We start from the raw sequence: 19,655 nt of genomic DNA on the forward strand, positions 1-19,655 counted from the left end.
AGAAGCAGACTCTCCACTGAGCAGGGAGCCCGATGTGGGACTCGATCCTAGGACCCTGGAATAATGACCTGAGCCGAAGGCAGATGCTTAACCGACTGAGCCACCCAGGTGCCCCAGATGCTAAAACTCTTAATTCATTACTCATGTTTTTTCTTCCCTAGGATGAAAAACCACCATTATGTCAAAAGCCTCCACCCTCCCCAGGTATTTGCCTTTTGAATTTAATTATGATGAAAACCTTATTATTTTAGAGAATGCCCAGAATAATCTTGTCTAAAATAAAGAACTTTTTTCTTCCGCCCTGTAAAGCTGCTGCTTCTGTCTCGTTACTGAAATTGGGAAGAGGGGCACCTCTGCCCTACGAGGGAGGGTCTAAATGTTGAGACATTGAATGGTGGATGGATGTCCTCACAGGATGTGCTCAGACACTGGGAGGCCGGTGGATGCAAATGGGGACCACTTCGTGTCCCCACCACTTGCCAGGGCCAGGCACATGCCAGGAACCACTCTCACCTTTTCTAGCTGACCTCTTTGGGCATATTTTAGGCTGTAGCTTCCATCTTCACTCTCAAATGTTTTCTTTCTGGGATGCCTCTGAGTTCCCCTCTTGTTTTCAGGATAGCTGTGGGGTTACTAATTTCTTAGACAACCCTTTCTTGTCCTAAGGGTTGGGTATGATGTATCGGGGGGCAAGGAGGCTACGTGGAGTCCCCAGTCCTTGCGCTAGCCCTTGCCAGTTGCCTGGGGTGTGGGCCAGTCCACTATCTGGAGCCACCAGCCCTCCCACCCTGGTCTGCCCCCAGAAGTTCCGCTTCTGCCTCCACCTTCACTCAGAGGCATGCCAAGGCCAGGCAGCCCATTGTGGTCCTTACCTCCTTTGACCCCTGTGAACATATCTCTCCATGGAACATCGCCCTCTGTTCTCCAGTCTCTCTTGCTAAAACTCTTTCTTGGGATCCCTGGGTGGCGCAGCGGTTTGGCGCCTGCCTTTGGCCCAGGGCGCGATCCTGGAGACCCAGGATCGAATCCCATGTCGGGCTCCCGGTGCATGGAGCCTGCTTCTCCCTCTGCCTGTGTCTCTGCCTCTCTCTCTTTCTCTCTCTGTGACTATCATAAATAAATAAATAAAACTCTTTCTTAAAACGCTTTGTGACCTTTGGCTTCTCCACTCCCTGATGTCCACATCCTGGGGGCTCCTCAGTCTCTCCAGCTGAGGCCTCCTTCAGAGCATGGCCTGTGTCCTAAACTGAGCTTGCCCTCTCCGCTTCATTGGTGTTCCTTGTCGAGCTAAGTGTCTTCCAAACCACAGGTGTTGGTAGGCCTCCTTGATTTGTCCCCCCCTCACTGCCCACACCCAGTCAGCTACTGGGCCTGTCAGGGGTTAGCCTCTGAGGCCTTCTCTCATCTGTCTCTTCCTCTCTGCCCTGACTAGGGGCCTCTGGACTGGCTTCCCTGCCTACATTCACTTTCTTCACTGCTGGCCTCAGGGGCTCATCTGAGAAGTAGAGCCCTTTCTTTTCACACCTTTGCCTAAAAGCCTTTTCTAGCTCCTGGTGGCCTGCAGGACATATCCTCCACTTTCAGTATTATGATCTGCCTCGGCTCCTGCCTCTCCCTCTGCTGCCCCCTTCCCTGTGGCTTACTGTAGCCTCAGCAGACCACCCACTCTTTCCTCCTACAGGCCATTCTCATTGCAGGACTGAAGGACTACATAGCACAAGGCCTGACATGGAGAAGTGATTCACGTGGTTCTTGAGATAGTCTCTTATAATTTTGGTGTAAAATTATCATTTTAATAATACTGTAATATCAGTAATAATACTGTAATATCAGTCAGTACTTAAAAACTTTTCCCCTGTACCTTTCCAGATATAGCTGGTAGAACACGGCAAAGATATATAGAAATAACCAAAGAAAAGTTTGAAGAATTAAAAGAAGAAAATATGCAGCTAATCAATGCAAACCAAACCCTTACTCTTGAACTTAACAAAATAAAACGAGCAATGAAAGAACTACAATTAAAACTGAAAAGAACGGAAAAAGAACATCAAAAGTTGAAAGAGGCTGAGAAGACATCATCTCAGGAAGGTGGGGACAACTACACAGTTCGTTTATTAAAGGAACAAATAAGGATTCACTGATTTTCTTTTTTTTTTTTACTTTATTTTTTGAAAGCTAGTGTTTTATGCTGTAATATTTGTTGATGTTAATGTTGATACTGTATTATAATAATTAAGGCTCTTTCATTAATATCCTTGTTAAAATTTGATTTTATCTGCTATGTCATTATTATGCTAAAGAAATTCCAATACTTCTTTTGGTTCTTTATGCTTAGTATAGTATCTTACATATATTTCAAATTTATTTATTTATTTATTTATTTATTTATTTATTTATTTATTTATGATAGTCACACACACAGAGAGAGAGAGAGAGGCAGAGACACAGGCAGAGGGAGAAGCAGGCTCCATTCACCGCGAGCCCACGTGGGATTCGATCCCGGGTCTCCAGGATCGCGCCCTGGGCCAAAGGCAGGCGCTAAACCGCTGCGCCACCCAGGGATCCCTTACATATATTTCATATGGGTTTTTATCCCCGTGAACAGCACATAAAAGTGCATCTTTGAGATCAAGCCTCGAGTCGGGCTCTGCGCTCCATGTGGAGTCAGCTCGAGATTCTCTCCCTTCCTCTGCTCCATCTCCCTACCCCAACTCATACATGTATGCATGCTCTCTCTCTATCTCTCTCAAATAAATAAATAAATAAATAAATATTTTTAAAAGTGCCTCTTTCTCCACATACTTACCATTGATGAGGATTATATTTTCCTTACTAATTTGACAGACAAAAAGGTCACGAAGGAAATCCTATTTTGTTTTATCTGTTTTGTTTTTAAGATTTTATTTATTTTTTTGACGGGGGGGGGGGAGCAGCAGTCAGAGAGACAGGGAGAAGTAGGCTCCCTGCCTGCTGAGCAAGGAACCCAATGTGGAGCTTGATCCCAGGAGCCTAGGATCATGACCTGACCTGAAGTCAGATGCTTAACTGATTGAGCCATGTAGGCATCCCAGGAAAATCTCATTTTAAATTTACGTGTATTTATTTTACTATTGATGAGCTTGAACATTTTTTCATATCTTTGTGGGTCATTTTTTTTCTCTTTCATAAATTTTCCCACTTTACATTGAGATACTTTGATTTTTTTTTCTTATTGATTTGTAGGAGCTCTTTAAATGTTAGGGATTTTGGACCTTTCTCATATATGTAATGGTTTCTCAGTTTGTTAATAATTTTGCCAAATATAGGGTATTTTTCTTTTATGACTTATGCCCTTGGTCAAGTCCTTCTTAACTCTGAGATTATGTAAATATTCAGTAATGTTTCCTCTATACATTGATCTATTTACATTAGTCTAATATTATGGCTTTAAGAAAAGTATTGTTAGTTTTCTTCATACAGACTGTGCATTTCTGGTCTTAGGCACATTTATTTCTGCGACTTTATATTATTTGTGCTACTACTTTGTGGAGTCTATTTTCTAATAGGACATTACTATTCTATGGGAAGGTTATTAGTTCTAATAAACTTTACATTTATTTTATATGATTTTCAAGGCACATATTGTATATCATCTGAAATAATGACTTTTTCATTCCCATCAAAATTTCATTTTACTTTAATTGTACAATGCACAAACTTCCAGAACACTGTTGACTATGTTAAAAGAACTTAGTAACTTTTATACATTGATATCTATACGTCTGTCCTCCACTGCCTCTGTGAGCCCAAACAGGAAGAAAGATTAGATAATTGGCAATTTACATAAAATCTTGATCAATGTGGTAGAAGTTCTTTTAATATTAAATTTATTTATTTTTTTCAGTAGTTACTGCACCTGAACTACTTTATCTGAGAAAACAAGCTCAAGAACTGGTGGATGAAAATGATGGGTTAAAGATGACTGTCCATCGTTTGAATGTAGAACTGAGTCGATACCAGACAAAATTCAGGCATTTGTCCAAGGAGGAGGTAATGTTTTCAATTTTAAAATACCAGTTTTCTGATATTTTTAGCCTTTACTGTTGAATTGCTTTCTTGAAGGAATCTGAAGTATCTATTATTACTTGGTATAAAAAAGGTATATCCAAAGCACAGTCTTCCTGGGGACCTTTCTGTGTCCTCCCTTCTTCCTTTCCTTTCCCATTTCTCAAAATGGGATAAAAGCAATAAGGCTCCTCATTAAAAAAAAAAAAAAAGCTGGGGACAATACAGACAGATATAAAGTTAAGGAGTAAAAGTCTATGTCATCAGCTCCATTCTTAGCCCTGTTCCTCAAGGGTACAGCTGTTGTTTGTTGGTGTACCAACTTTGGAAAGAATGCAGACTAGTTTTCACAGGTTCCCCAAATCACCTAGCTCTAATGGCCAATGGGACTTGAGTTCATGATTCCCACAGGACTAGCAAACAAAGAAACAGGCATGGGAGCACCCCTCTGTGCTCCCCCATGTTCAGCACAGGGGAAGCAGGCAAAAACACCCGTGTCCTACTTTTTCTCTAGAAGGAGTTTGAATGCATACTTCCCCAGCTGCTGCCAGAGGTCTGATTTCCAATCAGCTTGCATCTAAGTGCTGAAAACGGTCTTTACATTTGGGAAATTAATGAGCCTTAGTACACCCTCAACTACTGGGAGCCACTAAGAATGAAGACAGTGGCCTGGACAGTCATAGATGTTTGGGAGGCAAACAGGAACTCAGGCTGGGCTGATTGATGAGGCTCATCTCATCTCTTATATGAGACCAGTGTCAAAATTGGGAGAGGTAGGCTTTTTTCCTAATGCACAGAAACCAACACAGAGAGTTAAGGAAAATGCAGAAAAAAGGGACTGTGTTCCAAACAAAAAGATCAGAAACTGATTTTAATGAAGTACAGATAATCAATGTACTCAATAGAGAGTTCAAAATAGGTCATAAAGATGCTTACCAACGTCAAGAGAGCATGGATCACGTGAACATTTTGACAAAGACTGAAAAACTAAAAAGTACCAAACAGAAATCATACAGCTGGAGACTGTAATAAACAAACTAAAAAATTCAACAGAGGGGTTCAGCAACAAACTAGAGTAAGTGGAAGAAAGGACCCATGAAGTGAAGACAGAGCAGTGGAATTCAACCACTCAGATAAGCAAAAAGAAATTGAAAAAGACTGATGAGCCACTATCAAGTAGATTACAGGGGTCCCAAAAGGAGGAGAGACTTCCCTAACCTGGGGAGAGAAACAGACATCCAGATTTAGGAAGTTTGGAGAGTTCCAAATAGGAGAAACCCAAAGACACCCATATCAAAACACATTATAATTAAAGTGACAGAAGTTAAGGAAAGAATTTTAAAAGCCCCAAGAGAAAAACAACTTCTTACGCATGAGGGAACTCCCATAGTGCTATCAGCAGATTCTTCAGCAGAAACTTCACAGGCCAGAAGGAAGTAGTGTGGTATATCTGAAGTGCTAAAAAAGAACAGAAATAAAAAAACTGCCAACCAAGAATACTCTACCTGACAAAGCTATCCTTCCAAAATGAAGGATAGAGGAAGAGTTTTCTGGACAAGCATAAGCTGAAGGAGTTCATCACCACTAAACCGGCCTTAAAGGGACTTCTCTAAGCTAAAACAAAGAGGCAAACTAATAATAAGAAAACACATAAGAGAAATAATAAATGAATCCAATAAATTTACAGGATACAAAAATCTATGTACAAAAGTCAGTTGTGTTTCTAGATGCTAACAACAAACTACTAGAAAGAAGAATTAAGGGATGCCTGGGTATCTCAGTGGTTAAGCGTCTGCCTTCAGCTCAGGGCATGATCCTGGAGTCCCGGGATCAAGTCCCACATTGGGCTCCCTGCATAGAGCCTGCTTCTTCCTCTCCCTGTGTCTCTGCCTCTCTTTCTCTCTGTGTCTCTCATGAATAAATAAATAAAATATTTAAAAAATATATTTTTAAAAGAAGAATTAAGAAAAAAATCACACTTATAATAGCATCAAAAAGAATAAAATACTTTGAAAGAAATTATAAAGCAGGAGGGGTGCCTTGATTTCAGCTCAGGTCATGATCCCAGATTTCTAGAATTGAGCCCCACATCAGGCTCCCTGCTCAGCAAGGTGTCTGCTTTTCCTTCTACCCCTTCACCTGCCTCTGCTTGTGCTCTCTCTGTGGCTCATGCTCTCTGTCTCTTTTTCTCTCTCTCTGTCTCTCTTTCTCTCTCTCAAATAAATAAATAAATAAATAAATAAATAAATAAATAAATATCTGAAAAAATTTACAAAGGGGGGTAAAAGATCTGTACACCCAAGAAGATAAAACACTGGTGAAAGAAATTGAAGAAGACATAAATAAGTAGAAAGATTTTCTGTGTTCATAGATCAGAAGAATTAATATAGTTAAAATGTCCATACTACTCAAAACAATCTATAGATTCAATGCAATGCCCTTCCAAATTCCAGTGGCATTTTTCACAGAAATAGATTTAAAAAAAAATCCTAGAATTTGTAAGGAATCACAAAAGACTTCGAACAGCCAAAGCAATCTTGAGAAAGAAGAACAAAGTTGGAGACCACACACAGATGATTTCAAGCTATTACAAAGCGACAGCAATCAAAACAGTGTGCTATTGGCATAAAAACAAACATATAAACCAATGAAAGAATTGAGGGCCCAGAAATAAACCCATGCGTATATGCTCCATTATTTTTGACAAAGGAACCAAGGATACACTATGAGGAAAAGACAGTCTTTTCAATAAATAATGTCGGAAAAACTGGATGCAAAAGAATGCAACTGGATCCCTATGTTACACTGCACCCAAAAATCTCAACTCGCTATGAATTAAGGACTTGAGTGTAAGACCCTAAATCATAAAACTCCTTGACATCAATCTTGGCGGTGATATTTTGGATTTGACACCAAAAGCGACAAGCACTGAAAGCAAATTAACCAATGGGGCTACGTCAAATTTCTCAGCAATGGGAGCCATCAGCAAAATGAAGACAGCCTATGGAATGGGGGAAAATATTTGCAAAGCACATGTCCAGTAGGGGATTAGTATCCAAAAAAGTAACGAGGAACGCATAGTACTCAACGGTAGAAAATAACTCAATTTAAAACTTGGCAAAGGACCTAAATAGCCACTTTTCCAAAGAAGACATACAGATGACCAACAGGTGCTCAACATCACTCATCAGCAGGGAAATACATATTAAAATAATAATTAGCTATCGCCTCATACCCATTAGCGTGTCTATTATTAAAAAGAGAAGAGATAGCAAGTGTTGGTGAGGGTGTGGAGAAAAGGACCCCTCGTGAACTGTCGGTGGGAATATCAGTGGGTGCAGCCACTGTGGAAAACAGTGTGGCGGTTCCTCAAGAAATTGGAAACAGAACCACCATGTATCGAGCAATTCCACTTTGGGTAGATGTCCAAAGGAAACAAGATGAGTATCTTGAAGAGACGTCTGTACTTGTATGTTCACTGAAGCGTTATCTACCACAGCCAAGGTATGGAAACTGCCCCCAAGTCTGTCAGCAGATAAATGGATCAAGAAAATGTGTATATACAAAAATGTGATTGATGTATATGTAACGTGGTGTACGTACATACAGGAGGTATTTCTGTCATCTGCAACAATGTAGGTGAACATGAAGGGCATTCTGCTAAGTGAAACAGGCCAAAGTCAGACAAATACTGCATAGTATCATTTATATGTGGAATCTTAAAAAAAGTAAGTCAGGGACACCTGAGTGGCTTAATGGTTGAGCATCTGCCTTAGGCTCAGGGCGTGATCCTGGGGTCCTGGGATCAAGTCCTACTTCAGGCTCCCTGTCTCTGCCTCTCTCTCTGTATGTCTCTCATGAATAAATAAATAAAATCCTTTAAAAAAAAAAAGTCAAACATACAGAAACAGTAGGGTAGTGGTTGCCATGGGCTGGGGGGTGGAGGAAATAGGGAGAGGCACAAACTTTCAGTCATGAGTAAGATCTGGGGATTAATGTATAACGTGATGATTATAGTTGATTATCTTCTGTCATATAATTGAAATTTGCTAAGAGAGTAGAACTTAAATGTTCTCTCTCTCTTTTTTTTTAAGGCAAAAATGTGAGGTGATGGGCGTGTAATTAGCTTGGTGGTGGGAATGCTTTCACAATGTAGGCATATATAAAGAGAGAAGAAAGCAGACTAGTTTTTACTTTAGAAGAGAGGTTGCAGGATTCAGTTCGATAAACTCACCAAGCAAAGCACTGTGTTAGATGCTGTGAGGAATAACAAGAGGAGCCAGAAGGTCAGGTTCTTGTCCTTAGAGAGTAGTGCATGTGAGGGAGGGGCAGGGGCAAGGGCAGGGAGGTGATACATGTCAGGATACACAGCTGACTGGCCCCTGCTGGGATCAAGGTGGGAGACCAGGAGTGCACCTGGTCTCACATGGCTCATGGGAATTCAGGGCAGCTTCCTGAGCTTCTAATTTTAAAGTAGGACTTAAGTTTAAATTTTTATTTATTTATTTTAAAGATTTTTATTAACTTCAGAGAGAGAGAGATAGTGCACAAGCAGGGGAAGGGGCAAAGGCAGATGGAAAAGCAGACTCCCCGCTGAACAGGGAGCCCCACATGAGTCTCGATCTCTGGACCCTGGGATCATGACCTGAGCCGAAGGCACTTAACCAGTTGAGCCACCCATGTGCCCTACGTTTAAAATTTTTTGAGATATAATTCACGTATCATTCAATTCACCCATTTAAAGTGTGAAGTTCAGTGATTTTTACTGTCTTCACAGAATCATGCAACCATCACTGCAGTCAGTTGTCGAACAAGTTCATCACAACAAGAAATTTCCCCCCTGTTAACAGTCACCCCCATTTCCCCCACCACCTGCACTGGTTCTTGCAGCCACTAATCTACTTCCTGTCTCTGTTGATTTGGCTTTGTGGAACATTTCATATAAACAAAATCATACAACATGTCGTCTTTTGTGACTGACTCCTTTCATACAGCATAATTTTTTTTTTTAATGACAGCAAAAAAATTATAGTTCTTAGGGTCACATGATCCAAAACAGGCTTCCTAGGCCAGGGCCCTCTGCAGGGCTATGGGCAGTTCTCTTTAAAAATGATACAGATGAAAAAAAAAAAAAAAGGATACAGATGGGCAGGTCACTGCCCTCCCACACCTTTCCACCCTGTGCAGATGCCCCATTCTCCATGACAATCTTCCCTGATCACTCCAGCTGGTTATGATCTCTCTCTCTCTTAAATCATCACAGGATTTTGTTTGTACCACTCTTAAGGCAGCTAGAACATTCCACTATTCCATAGTACTATATTTGTGTGTAGTGTATTATGTTCAAGAGAAGACTTATCTTTGTTAGACCATAAAGTCCTGAAAGACCATTGTGTTGTGATATCCATAATGACTTAGAGAGTTCTAACTATTTGCTGAATGAATGAGTGATGATATGGATATTAAGGAGAATGTGTTAATAAGTTTTTCTGAATAAAGAATTATTCCATTAGGACAATTGGTTCTGAGCCTGATGGAATGACCATTACCAGGTTTGCCCTTTTACTATCATAACTAGAAAATTCTACAGAATACATACAAGATTTTATTTATTTATTTGAGAGAGAGAGAGAGGCAGAGCAAGCGCAAGGGTGAAGAGGGGCAGCAGGAGAGGGAGAAGTAGACTCCTCGTTGAGCAGGGAGCCCGATGCAGGTATCAATCCCAGGACCTTGATATCATGACCTGAGCTGAAGGCAGATGCTTAACTGACTGAGCCACCCAGGCACCCCTACTGAAGCAGATTTGTATTCAACAAAAGAGAAGGGTGAAACTCTTTGAGGCCAGGCAGAAAACAAATTCAGGGAGCTGTGAGCCAAATAATTAACACTGGGAGACTGGGCTGACTACAAAGGAGTAGTTTGTTGAATAGTGCAGCATTGTGTGAAGAGCCCAGAGGGACCTTGCCTCAATAGCTGGCTAAACTAGCCTCTTAGTAAATACCCACCCTGACCAGGTAAAAAATGGGCCTCAAAAACATCAGGTTGATCCATGAGTGACTTAAGAGCTACAAAAAAAAAAAAAAAAAAAAAAAAAAAAAAGATGAAAAAAAACCCCACACTCTTTAAAGGAAGACAACCAAATCCAGACCCTCCACATGTAACACTATAAGAGTTCAACATTCAATAAACAATTACTAGATATGTTCCAGATTTAAGAAGACTGAAAAGGCTTGACAACTAAATGCAACATACAATCCTGGATTGGATCCTTGATCAGAAAAGAACATTAGTGGGAAAATAGGCAGCATTTGAACATAGTCTAGATTAAAATATAGTATTGCATCAGTGTTGATTTCCTGATTTTTGTATTACTGTGGTTGGGTAAATGAATGTTTTTAGGAAATATACACTGAAATATTTTGAGGAAAGGGACCATTATATCTGCAAATCACTCTCAAACATTTCAGAAAAAAATTGATTTTATACACACACACACACACACACACAAACACCTCTGAATGCATATACATGTATGGATTGCTGATGCCCAGTCTAGAATAGGAATATCTAAGACTTATTTGTAATATCATGGATCAATCTAGAGGGTATAATGCTAAGCAAAATAAGTCAGAGAAAGACGAATACTGTATGATTTCACACATATGTGGAATTTAAGAAACAAAACAAGCAAAGGGAAGAAAGAGAAAAACCAAAAAAAAACAGACTCTTAACTATAGAGTACAAACTAGTGGTTCCCAGGAGGGTGAGGGATGGGGGAAACACGTGAAGGGGATTAAAGAGCACACTTATGATGATCACTGAGTCATGTATAGAACTATTGTTGAATCACTATATTGCACGGCTGAAACTAATATAACATTGTATGTTAACTATACTGAATCAAAATAAAAAATTTAATTAAAAAAATAAGGCTTGAACTTTCAGAGGAAGCATTGTTTAATTTGCCTTTCCTATGTGTTTTGTTCTTAGATTTTAAATATCAATGGCCTCCCATCTGAGGGCCCAGCACCACCCTGGTTGGTAAGTGAAAGTTACTTAATTTCAGGCCCATATTTTCTGGGCTATAGTTGAATAGCTATTGAAAACCATTCCAAATTAAGTAAATTTTCTTACCTTTTAAAGAATGTGCTGATTGTGTTCAGACATAAGACCTCTGTCTTTATTATTTCATTATGTTCAGTTGGATGTAAAGTACCTGTCACCCTTGTTACTGGCATATGAAGACCGAATGAAAGAGAAGGATGAGCTCAATGCCACCCTTCAGGTAGGCTGGCAGACGTCTCAGGACAAGGTTTATAAAAAAATAAGACCGTTTCAAACTTGAAAGAAACATTTTAAAGATAGGTATGCCCAATGTGTACTATGTACTCAAATGTTGGAGGGAGGGAAAGAGGAAATGGGGGGAGGGAGGGAGGAAGGAAAGAATGAAGGAGTGTAGTGGTACAGGTGGGTAGGACGGAAAGAAAGGAGGCAGGGAGGGAGGGATCATTGGAGCAAGAGGGGTGCACCCGGATGGATGGAAGAGGTGTAGAGGGATGTGATGCTGCTGCATCAGAAGCCCAGATTTCCCAGCAGGCAGGGCCATGCGGGTTGGGCTCTTGGGGTATGGACAAGACAGCAGTAAGGGATGCCCTTTTCCTGGTGCTCTGCAGCTGCAAACTCTACTGTGGAAGAGACAATCAGGCAGACATGGGAAGGTGGTAGGTAGGCCAGCTCTGTTCTAGGCAGACCTAAGTGTTTTTAATTCTCCGAAGAGCCAACCACAGGGAAGCCCAGTTCTGGGGGTAGTGGTGAGGACACCGGGTTTTGTAGGTCCTGCCCTCTTTACCTCTGTTCCGTGAGAATGGCTTCTGGCAGCAGAGCTCATTCTCATTACACAGCGGGGACAAGGCTACTTGGGTGTTGTAGATATGCCCATCCTTTCTGTGCTGTTTTTATAAGTGGCCAAAGAGATCTCTAGAATTGGAAGGATCCAAAGAGAAAAGTTTGGGTTTCCTGGGCTCTCTGACTGGAAGGGTCTGCAAAGTCATGCAGCCTACCCTTGTTATACTGTCCATGTCCGTGGTCCACATAATACAATTTTGTACCTTTTTTTCTAGATTTTCTGTTGGACACTTAACTTTATAAGAGAGCAGATTAATCTTAGATTAATTGCTTAACTATCAAGCAAAATAATTAACAAAATTAACTTGGTATTCCTTCTAAACCAGGGGTCAGCAAACAATTTTTGTAAATGGCCATTTAGTAAATATTTTAGGCCTTGCAGGCCTTGCGGCCTCTGTGTACAGTTCCTCAGCTCTGTTATAGTAGCATGAAAGCTGCGATAGACAACGGGCGAGTGAATGGGCATGGCTCTGTTCCAATAAAACTTTATTTACAAAGCAAGCAGCTGGCCTGCAGGCTTTAGTTTGAGCCCTGTTCTGTGAAAGAGTTCTCAGCCACTGGGGGGTGTGTCTGGGCAGAAAGGTGAAAGAGCAGCCCCTTGGCACTAAATGTTGCTAAACAGGTATAAGGGTGAATGTCTAATAGCTGGGAGAAGAATGTGTAGAAGCATCCGAGAATAAACACTGGCAGCTAAGGTTCTTGCTCAAGGCCACATCACGACACTGAAGCCCATGGAGGGCTGCCTAAGAAAGCAGTGGGGGAGGAGGCCCAGCAGGAGTACCGTGTAGTGTCAGGAGGCAAAAGCAGATCCCGACACAGTCCTCAGGCCAGCTGTCCTGACAGCTTCAGGTAGGGGAGGCCTTGTCATCGTCATAGTGGGGCAGGATCAGGAGACTCCAAGCCCTGCCCACTCCAACCCCTTCGACCCCCAAGTGGGCTTTAATTAGGATGAAAAGTTCTTACTTTTATCTGAAAAGCTCCAATTTATCCTCTAAAGTCTTTAAACAAAGGACAGGTTGCAGTGTTCATAGGCATCTCTGGTTTTTTTTGACCTGCCTTTATCTATCTTTTCAAGTATTTGGCACTTGTAGACAAATGTCATCAAATCAGGAATTGAACATTTCAGACCCGAGGCTCTCTGTCCTGGTACTCAGCATCATGGTTGACTCCTGGTTTCTCAGTGGCGGGGAGGGGGACACGGGACGGGGGCTTCTAGAGCTCAGGCACCTGGCCCTGGGACCTGCTGTTGCTGTGAGACTTGGCTAGAAAGCTGCTGACCTTTGACTTGAGCCGCAGCAGCATCATGAGAACTAAGAAATAAGTGGTGCCACGTGTGTATGCGTGTGTTAACAGTTTACCTCTGCTTTATTTCAGGAGGAAATGAGGATGTTCAGGATGCGAGTCCAGGAAGTGGTGAAAGAAAACGAAGAATTGCACCAAAAGTTAACTAAGAGTAGTCCTGTTACCAATGAGGAATGGCAAGTGGTGCTGGGTTTCTGCTATTTTACTAACTCAAAAGAGAGTAACAGGAATAAATTTTATTTATTTATTTATTTATGTATTTATTTACTTATTTATTTATTTATAAAGATTTTATTTATTTATTCATGAGAGACATAGAGAGAGAGAGACAGGAAGAGACACAAGCAGAGGGAGAAGCAGGCTCCATGCAGGGAGCCTGATATGGGACTTGATCCTGGGACTCCAGGATCATGCCCTGGGCCAAAGGCAGGCGTTAAACCGCTGAGCCACCCAGGGATCCCCAGGAATAAGTTTTATTAAATCATCAGATACATCTTCTTTCCTTAACTAAAATATTTTCAGGGAGAGTTTCTAAGAAATTAATAAGCTATGATGAAAATGGAGTAAAATATTCTAAACTTGAATTTTAAAGATTATGACGTTAAAAATCCTAAATAGGTTTTTAAACCTGAAATCCATCTACTCTCCCCAGTTTTATTTTCTGAGGTCGTATGTCTGTACGGCAGTTTTCCCATCCCAAATCCCTTTCTCATCCCAAAGGGATGTGACTTTGAGTCACATCCCTTTTGCCCCCTGTGACTGTGCCCAGGGCTTTCAAAGAGACAGCTCAGGATGGGGCCCCGTACACCCAGCTCCCACCTGCCCTGCCCTTTCTGCAGCCTCCCATTCTCTGACAGCTGAGTCTGGCCTTACTCTATCCCACTGCTGGTGCTGCCTCGCCCCAGAATGCCCCTTCTGCACCCTTACCCACCCATCTGGCCCTGCTCACATGGCCCTGAACGAACGGTGCTGGTCAGTAGCTCTCCCTGAAGGCAGAGATCATTGCTCCTTTGTCTTAGCTTCTGACACAGCCCTGGACACGCGCCCTGTCCTGGTATGTGCCATGCTGTCCCTACCTGTGTGTCTCCACGCCTGTCTCACCTGTCCTCTGTGATGAGCTCCTCGAGGGCAAGGCCGTGTCTGGATCATCAGCCCAGTGGCAGCAGATGGCTAGTCATGAATATGAGAAAGTAATTGTCTTAGAAAGTCTAAACGCAATGTCCAAGCAAAAACTATTCAGATCGATCTTTTCCTCCTTGGGTAGCTGTGTTATATTTAGTAACTTTTAAGGTACCTTAACATCCCTGAACAAAATTAAAATATTTTCCCCAGTGATGTCCAGGAATTTGAGATAAGAGTCAGCAGGCTTCCTCCCATTAGGTGGGTTCTCTGTGACGCGACGGTCACTGAAGTGCCAGCTGGGAGTGGCCTGGGCAGCTGCTGGATCTCAGGGCACACTGTGGCTTCCCCTGTTGAACTTGCCTTCTTCTGTCGGGGCTCCTAGCCTGTTTCTCCCTCGAACCCTGGAAAGCAGGTCAGTTAGACTGCTTCCAAGAGCCCTCCAGGGACCTGAGATCTCAGATCCTTCCTCTAACGTTGTATATACGTGCTGGTCAAACCCGTTTCTTTCTCTATAAAGTGAAAATAAATAAACAACAGAAAAGAAATACCTTACTCTCAAATCCACTTGTGCACAGTATTCCCCAATCCTGCTATTAAGGCCTGTGCTTGCCACGCTGCTCTAGTGTGGCAGCCTGGGCCTGGGTGGGCAGCGCTAGGTCTGTGTGGTGCCCCTGGAGGCCCCCCAGGTGGCCTCCCCCTTCTCTAACACTCGGTCCTCCAGCTCGGGGAGGGGTCCTGTAGGCAGATCTGCTGGCCCTGCAGCCCCTGGCTCTCATGACCCCGCACCCCCCAGCCTCCTTGGGTGCTGTCCGCTGTCCCCGCACAGGTGTCAGGTGCAGTACACCGCCCCGGACACTCGGCCACGCCAACTTCACACTGCAGTCAAAGCCGTCCCCTCAGACTCACGTAATTTCTCCGTGGACTTCTGGGCTGCAGCTAAACTCTGCGTTTCTCTTCCTGACTTCCTCTGGCCAACTGGGATACCTCATGCTTAATGGGCCTTAGCTTCTTTACCCACAAAGTGGGAGAGAATATTAGACTAAGTCTTAGGTTTTAACTCTTTTTTTTTTTTTTTTAAAGAATTAGGAGAAGCTCTTTTGTTTAAAAAAGAAAGGAGACAGAATGGTGGGAGGGGAAGAAAGGAAGGAGGGAAACAGATGGGGAAAGAAGTAAAGAGGGCAGGAAGGAAGGAGAAAAAAGAGGGAGGAAGGAAGGAAGTTGGAAGAAAGTCCAAAGTGTGAATGGGGGGAAGTGGGGCTGGTCAGCCTGAGGCGGGAGGGAGGAGGCCGGAGCAGGCCAGCCTGGGTGGGCATTCGGCAGGGTAGCTCCCTCCCCATCGGGGGCGCGGGCGTCTGCAGCAGGTGCCTGGCAGCCAGGGTGCAGCTGCTGTTGGAGGGAGGCCGTTGCTGTAGCTTGGCTCCTTTTGCCTTTTTTCCTCTCCTTCCTCCACCTCACTTTTTGAGTTTAAGGTGAAAGTTTGTGGTAATTTACTGGTTTATTACATGCTTTGAACAATAAGCATCTAACCAGACTTCGAAGGTGCCTTAAGCTCTCTCTAATTGGAATCTTTGATCCTGAAGGTTGAGCCGGGCCGGGATTCACTCTGCACCCCCTGTAAGGAAAGGGCTGTTTTAGTACTCAGTACAGTTTAAGAAACCAGCCAGAGGCTTTCAACAAAATCATTGTTTGGGGGGCAGATAGGCTATTGATAATATGTGAGTTATTTCTCTTTTTTTTTTCTAATTTTTTAAAAAAGATTTATTTATTTATTTTTGAGAGAGAGGGAGGCAGAGAGAGGCAGAGACACAGGAGGAAAGAGAAGCAGGCTCCATACAGGGAGCCCGACATGGGACTCGGTCCCGGGACTCCAGGATCCCGCCCCAGGCCAAAGGCAGGCGCTAAACCCCTGAGCCACCCGGGATCCCCTATTTCTCAATTAAAATAGGAGCTTTCTAAATTCTAAGTTCTAATTTTTTTTAAATTTTTATTTATTTATGATAGTCACACAGAGAGAGAGAGAGAGAGGCAGAGACATAGGCAGAGGGAGAAGCAAGCTCCATGCACCGGGAGCCCGACGTGGGATTCGATCCCGGGTCTCCAGGATCGCACCCTGGGCCAAAGGCAGGCGCCAAACCACTGCGCCGCCCAGGGATCCCCTAAGTTCTAATTTCTAAATTCTAAATTCTTCTCATTTCCTACTGGCTTTCAGAACAGTCCAGTGGGCGTCAGGACTGGAGGTTTATACATGTTGTTCAGGCTGGGTGTTGTGTGGTGTACATGAGAGTCTACTATCCGACTCTTTTCTGCTTTTGTAAGTGTCTAAAAAGCTACTGAAGCAGTTCATAATTCAAACTTTATCGCTGTCCTGAGTGGCAGTATTTAATTTTGTGAATGAATTATAGGCGTCAGCTACAGACTCAGGCAGAACTGGTTCTAGAGGAAAACAAATTGTTGATAGAGCAGCTGGAGATTCAGCAACGAAAAGTCAAGGACACCCACCAGGAGCGTCTCCAGGAAGGTGAGCCACCTTTCCAGCGAGGAATCATGATTACTGTTGCATCATTTTACACCTGCGCCCCCACCCCCCACCCTGCTCCTGGGAAGGACCCCCTTCAAATTAAAGATGGAGGAAATCAGGTTTTCTCGAATGCGGCAGCTGTGTATGGTATAGCACATCCCACCGTTACCCATAATGCGTCGATTGCCTTCTCTTAGACTCCGTAGTGTCTTTCCGGGTATCCTAAATATGTTTTAAAGCGTATGTAGATGGTCCCTTAGAGCCAGCAGAACTGGGCTTGGGGGCACCAGTGCCACATAAGTGGAAAGAAATCATGTGAGGTGAATATTTGAAACAGCGCCAGCATCAGTTTCTGAATATTTGTTATGTGAGTAAATAAGTAGAACAAATTTGCTCTCTGAACAGTTTCTTTGTTCTCTTGCCCTTCCTTCAGAGCCGAGTCTCCCTTCTGTACCTTCTGTGAGCCCCCCCTCGCCCCATGTGGCCCTCCCTGCTCCTCAGAGGTGCACAGCATACGGCTGGGGACTTTATTTATTTTTAAATGCTATTTTTTTTTTAAGATTTTATTTATTTATTAATGAGAGACACAGAGAGAGAGAGAGCAAGCAGCAGAGACATAGGCAAAGGGAGAAGCAGGCTCCATGCAGGGAGCCTGACATGGGATTTGATCCTGGGACCCCAGGATCATGCCCTGGGCTGAGGGCGGTGCTAAACCCTGAGCCACCCAGGCTGCCCTGGCCGGGGACTTTAAAGTGGGCCAGATTGAGTCATTTCTCCTACTTTGGTTAAACCCAAATTTACAAGCACGAAAGGTAGTGGCATTTTCTTCCCTTTACTTTACTGACTTTTCTTTTCCAGCAAAGAATAATATAGGACAGGAGGGCAAAATATCAGTGTCTTGAGTGAGCCAGTGTATCCCCTTTCCGTTTTCCCTTGTGCTCCTGATTCTTTAATGACTGCCCCTAACACACAGGGCCCTAGAGCCCCCACTGCTGCTGAAGCTACAGGGCTGGCACTTCATTTGTTTCCGCGAGCCAGGAAGTGAGAGCGTCCTGGGGCGCCCGGGTGGCTCAAAGTCAGTTGAGCATCCGACTCTTGGTACCCGCTCAGGACATGGTCTCTGAGTCGTGGGATCAAGCCCTGCATCGGGCTCTGTGCTTAGTGCGGAGCTTCAGATTCTCTCTCCCTCCACTTCTCGCTCACTCTCTTTCTTTCAAGGAAATAAATCTAAAATAAATAAATAAAAAATAAAAATAAATAAAAGAAGGTCTGTCAGAGCGTCCAACAAGAATATCCTTCACAGGACTTCCCCTTACACTCTCCGTGGCACACACATATTTACCTTTACTCTGGCGTTACTTGGGGCGGGGGAGAAAGAACGCTGTCATGCTTTCTGTCTTTGTTTTCGAAATCAGAGATGGCAGGGAAAATTAATTTGGTATTTCCTGAGCTTAATTCCTTCCAATGTCGCAGATATGAGCAGGTATGATGATTGTTCTAGTCAGGGAGGATAGATTCAATCCAGTCACCTGCCTATCTTACCTTCCCATTTCCTAGAAGGAGCCATTCATTTTGATCAACTAGATCTTTCCATGGAGTAGAAGGACTTAAGGTTTTATGCTCTAATACCTCTTAGTGCCATAGTGTCAACTATGGAAGAATCTTACCATTACGTATACATTGTTGCACGGGGTGAAAATATTTATGATGCACTTTAAAACATAACTTAATGAGGAAAAGGAAGAAAAGTTGGGCCATGCTTGATGGCCTTAAATACTTGAAAATCTGCACATCTGGGTATAACTTAAGGCTTCAGTCTTTGGAAGTCCATTCTTTAAAGGCTAAAATCCTCTCGTTTGGCTGACATCATAGATCAACAATGATATCAATATATTGAGCCCCAGTAAGAAAGTCTACATTTGGTCAATGTTTAATATTGGGACAGTAGTTTCTAAGTATAAGGCTTTGCGCATTAATATATAAATCTCCAAAAGATTTTTTTTTCAAGATTAGTGTTTTCCTAACCTGGCTGTCCGTGATATTACCTACTAATCAATCATCGTGTTTCTTAAGTCTTCTGTACCACTGCTTTATCTATCTCGTTTGTTTTTCAGTTTCTAAAGTGACCAAACAACTAATGCTTCTGGAGACTAAAACACAGAACCAAGAAAAAGAACTAACTGAAAAGAAGGAGCAATTGGAAAGTTTACGTACCGAATGCCAGAACCTAAAAACGCAGCTGGATGGCAAGATTGCAATGAACGTTCACACTTCAATTGTAAATGAGTTAAAAAGGTAAGGATGCAGTGTCTTGTCAAGTTTGAGTGCATCACCGTGTGTGTAGTTTTAGGTGGAATAGAGAGAGGCTGCCCATCTTTTCCTGAGTCATTTAGCTACACCCGCACAGATGTCTGGGACTGAGAATGGTAAACCTGTGCTTACTAAAGTCCATTAGGCCTGTCCTTGAGGGCCATGGTCTGCACTATGTGTGTGTGTGTGTGTGTGTGTGTGTGTGTGTGTATGACTTCTTCTCTCCCAGCTCTTCCAGCCTTTATTGGTTTTAGGCCCAAAGATAATCTAAAGTAGGGAATCCCTGGGTGGCCCAGCGGTTTAGCGCCGCTTTTCGCCCAGGGCCTGATCCTGGAGTCCCGGGATTGAGTCCCGTGTTGGGCTCCCGGCATGGAGCCTGCTTCTCCCTCTGCCTGTGTCTCTGCCTCTCTCTCTCTCTCTGTCTATCATAAATAAATTTAAAAAAAAATCTTAA

General features: G+C 43.0%; 1 protein-coding gene across 2 annotated transcripts in view; it reads left to right on the forward strand.

Annotated features, from left to right (window-relative positions):
- CEP89 (centrosomal protein 89) overlaps positions 1-19,655 on the forward strand; it is a 75,560-nt gene that overhangs the window by 26,254 nt on the left and 29,651 nt on the right. Inside the window, exons 7-14 of one of the 2 annotated variants that reach the window (XM_055311596.1) lie at positions 162-204; positions 1,870-2,088; positions 3,884-4,029; positions 11,035-11,085; positions 11,246-11,329; positions 13,324-13,427; positions 16,776-16,891; positions 19,006-19,186. In XM_055311596.1, coding sequence (XP_055167571.1) covers positions 162-204; positions 1,870-2,088; positions 3,884-4,029; positions 11,035-11,085; positions 11,246-11,329; positions 13,324-13,427; positions 16,776-16,891; positions 19,006-19,186 — 944 coding nt within the window. The remainder of the gene's footprint in view (positions 1-161; positions 205-1,869; positions 2,089-3,883; positions 4,030-11,034; positions 11,086-11,245; positions 11,330-13,323; positions 13,428-16,775; positions 16,892-19,005; positions 19,187-19,655) is intronic. The other variant, XM_055311597.1, reaches the window with a different exon arrangement.

This window comes from Nyctereutes procyonoides, unplaced genomic scaffold (assembly GCF_905146905.1).
Source record: "Nyctereutes procyonoides isolate TBG_1078 unplaced genomic scaffold, NYPRO_anot_genome, whole genome shotgun sequence".
NCBI lineage: Eukaryota > Metazoa > Chordata > Mammalia > Carnivora > Canidae > Nyctereutes > Nyctereutes procyonoides.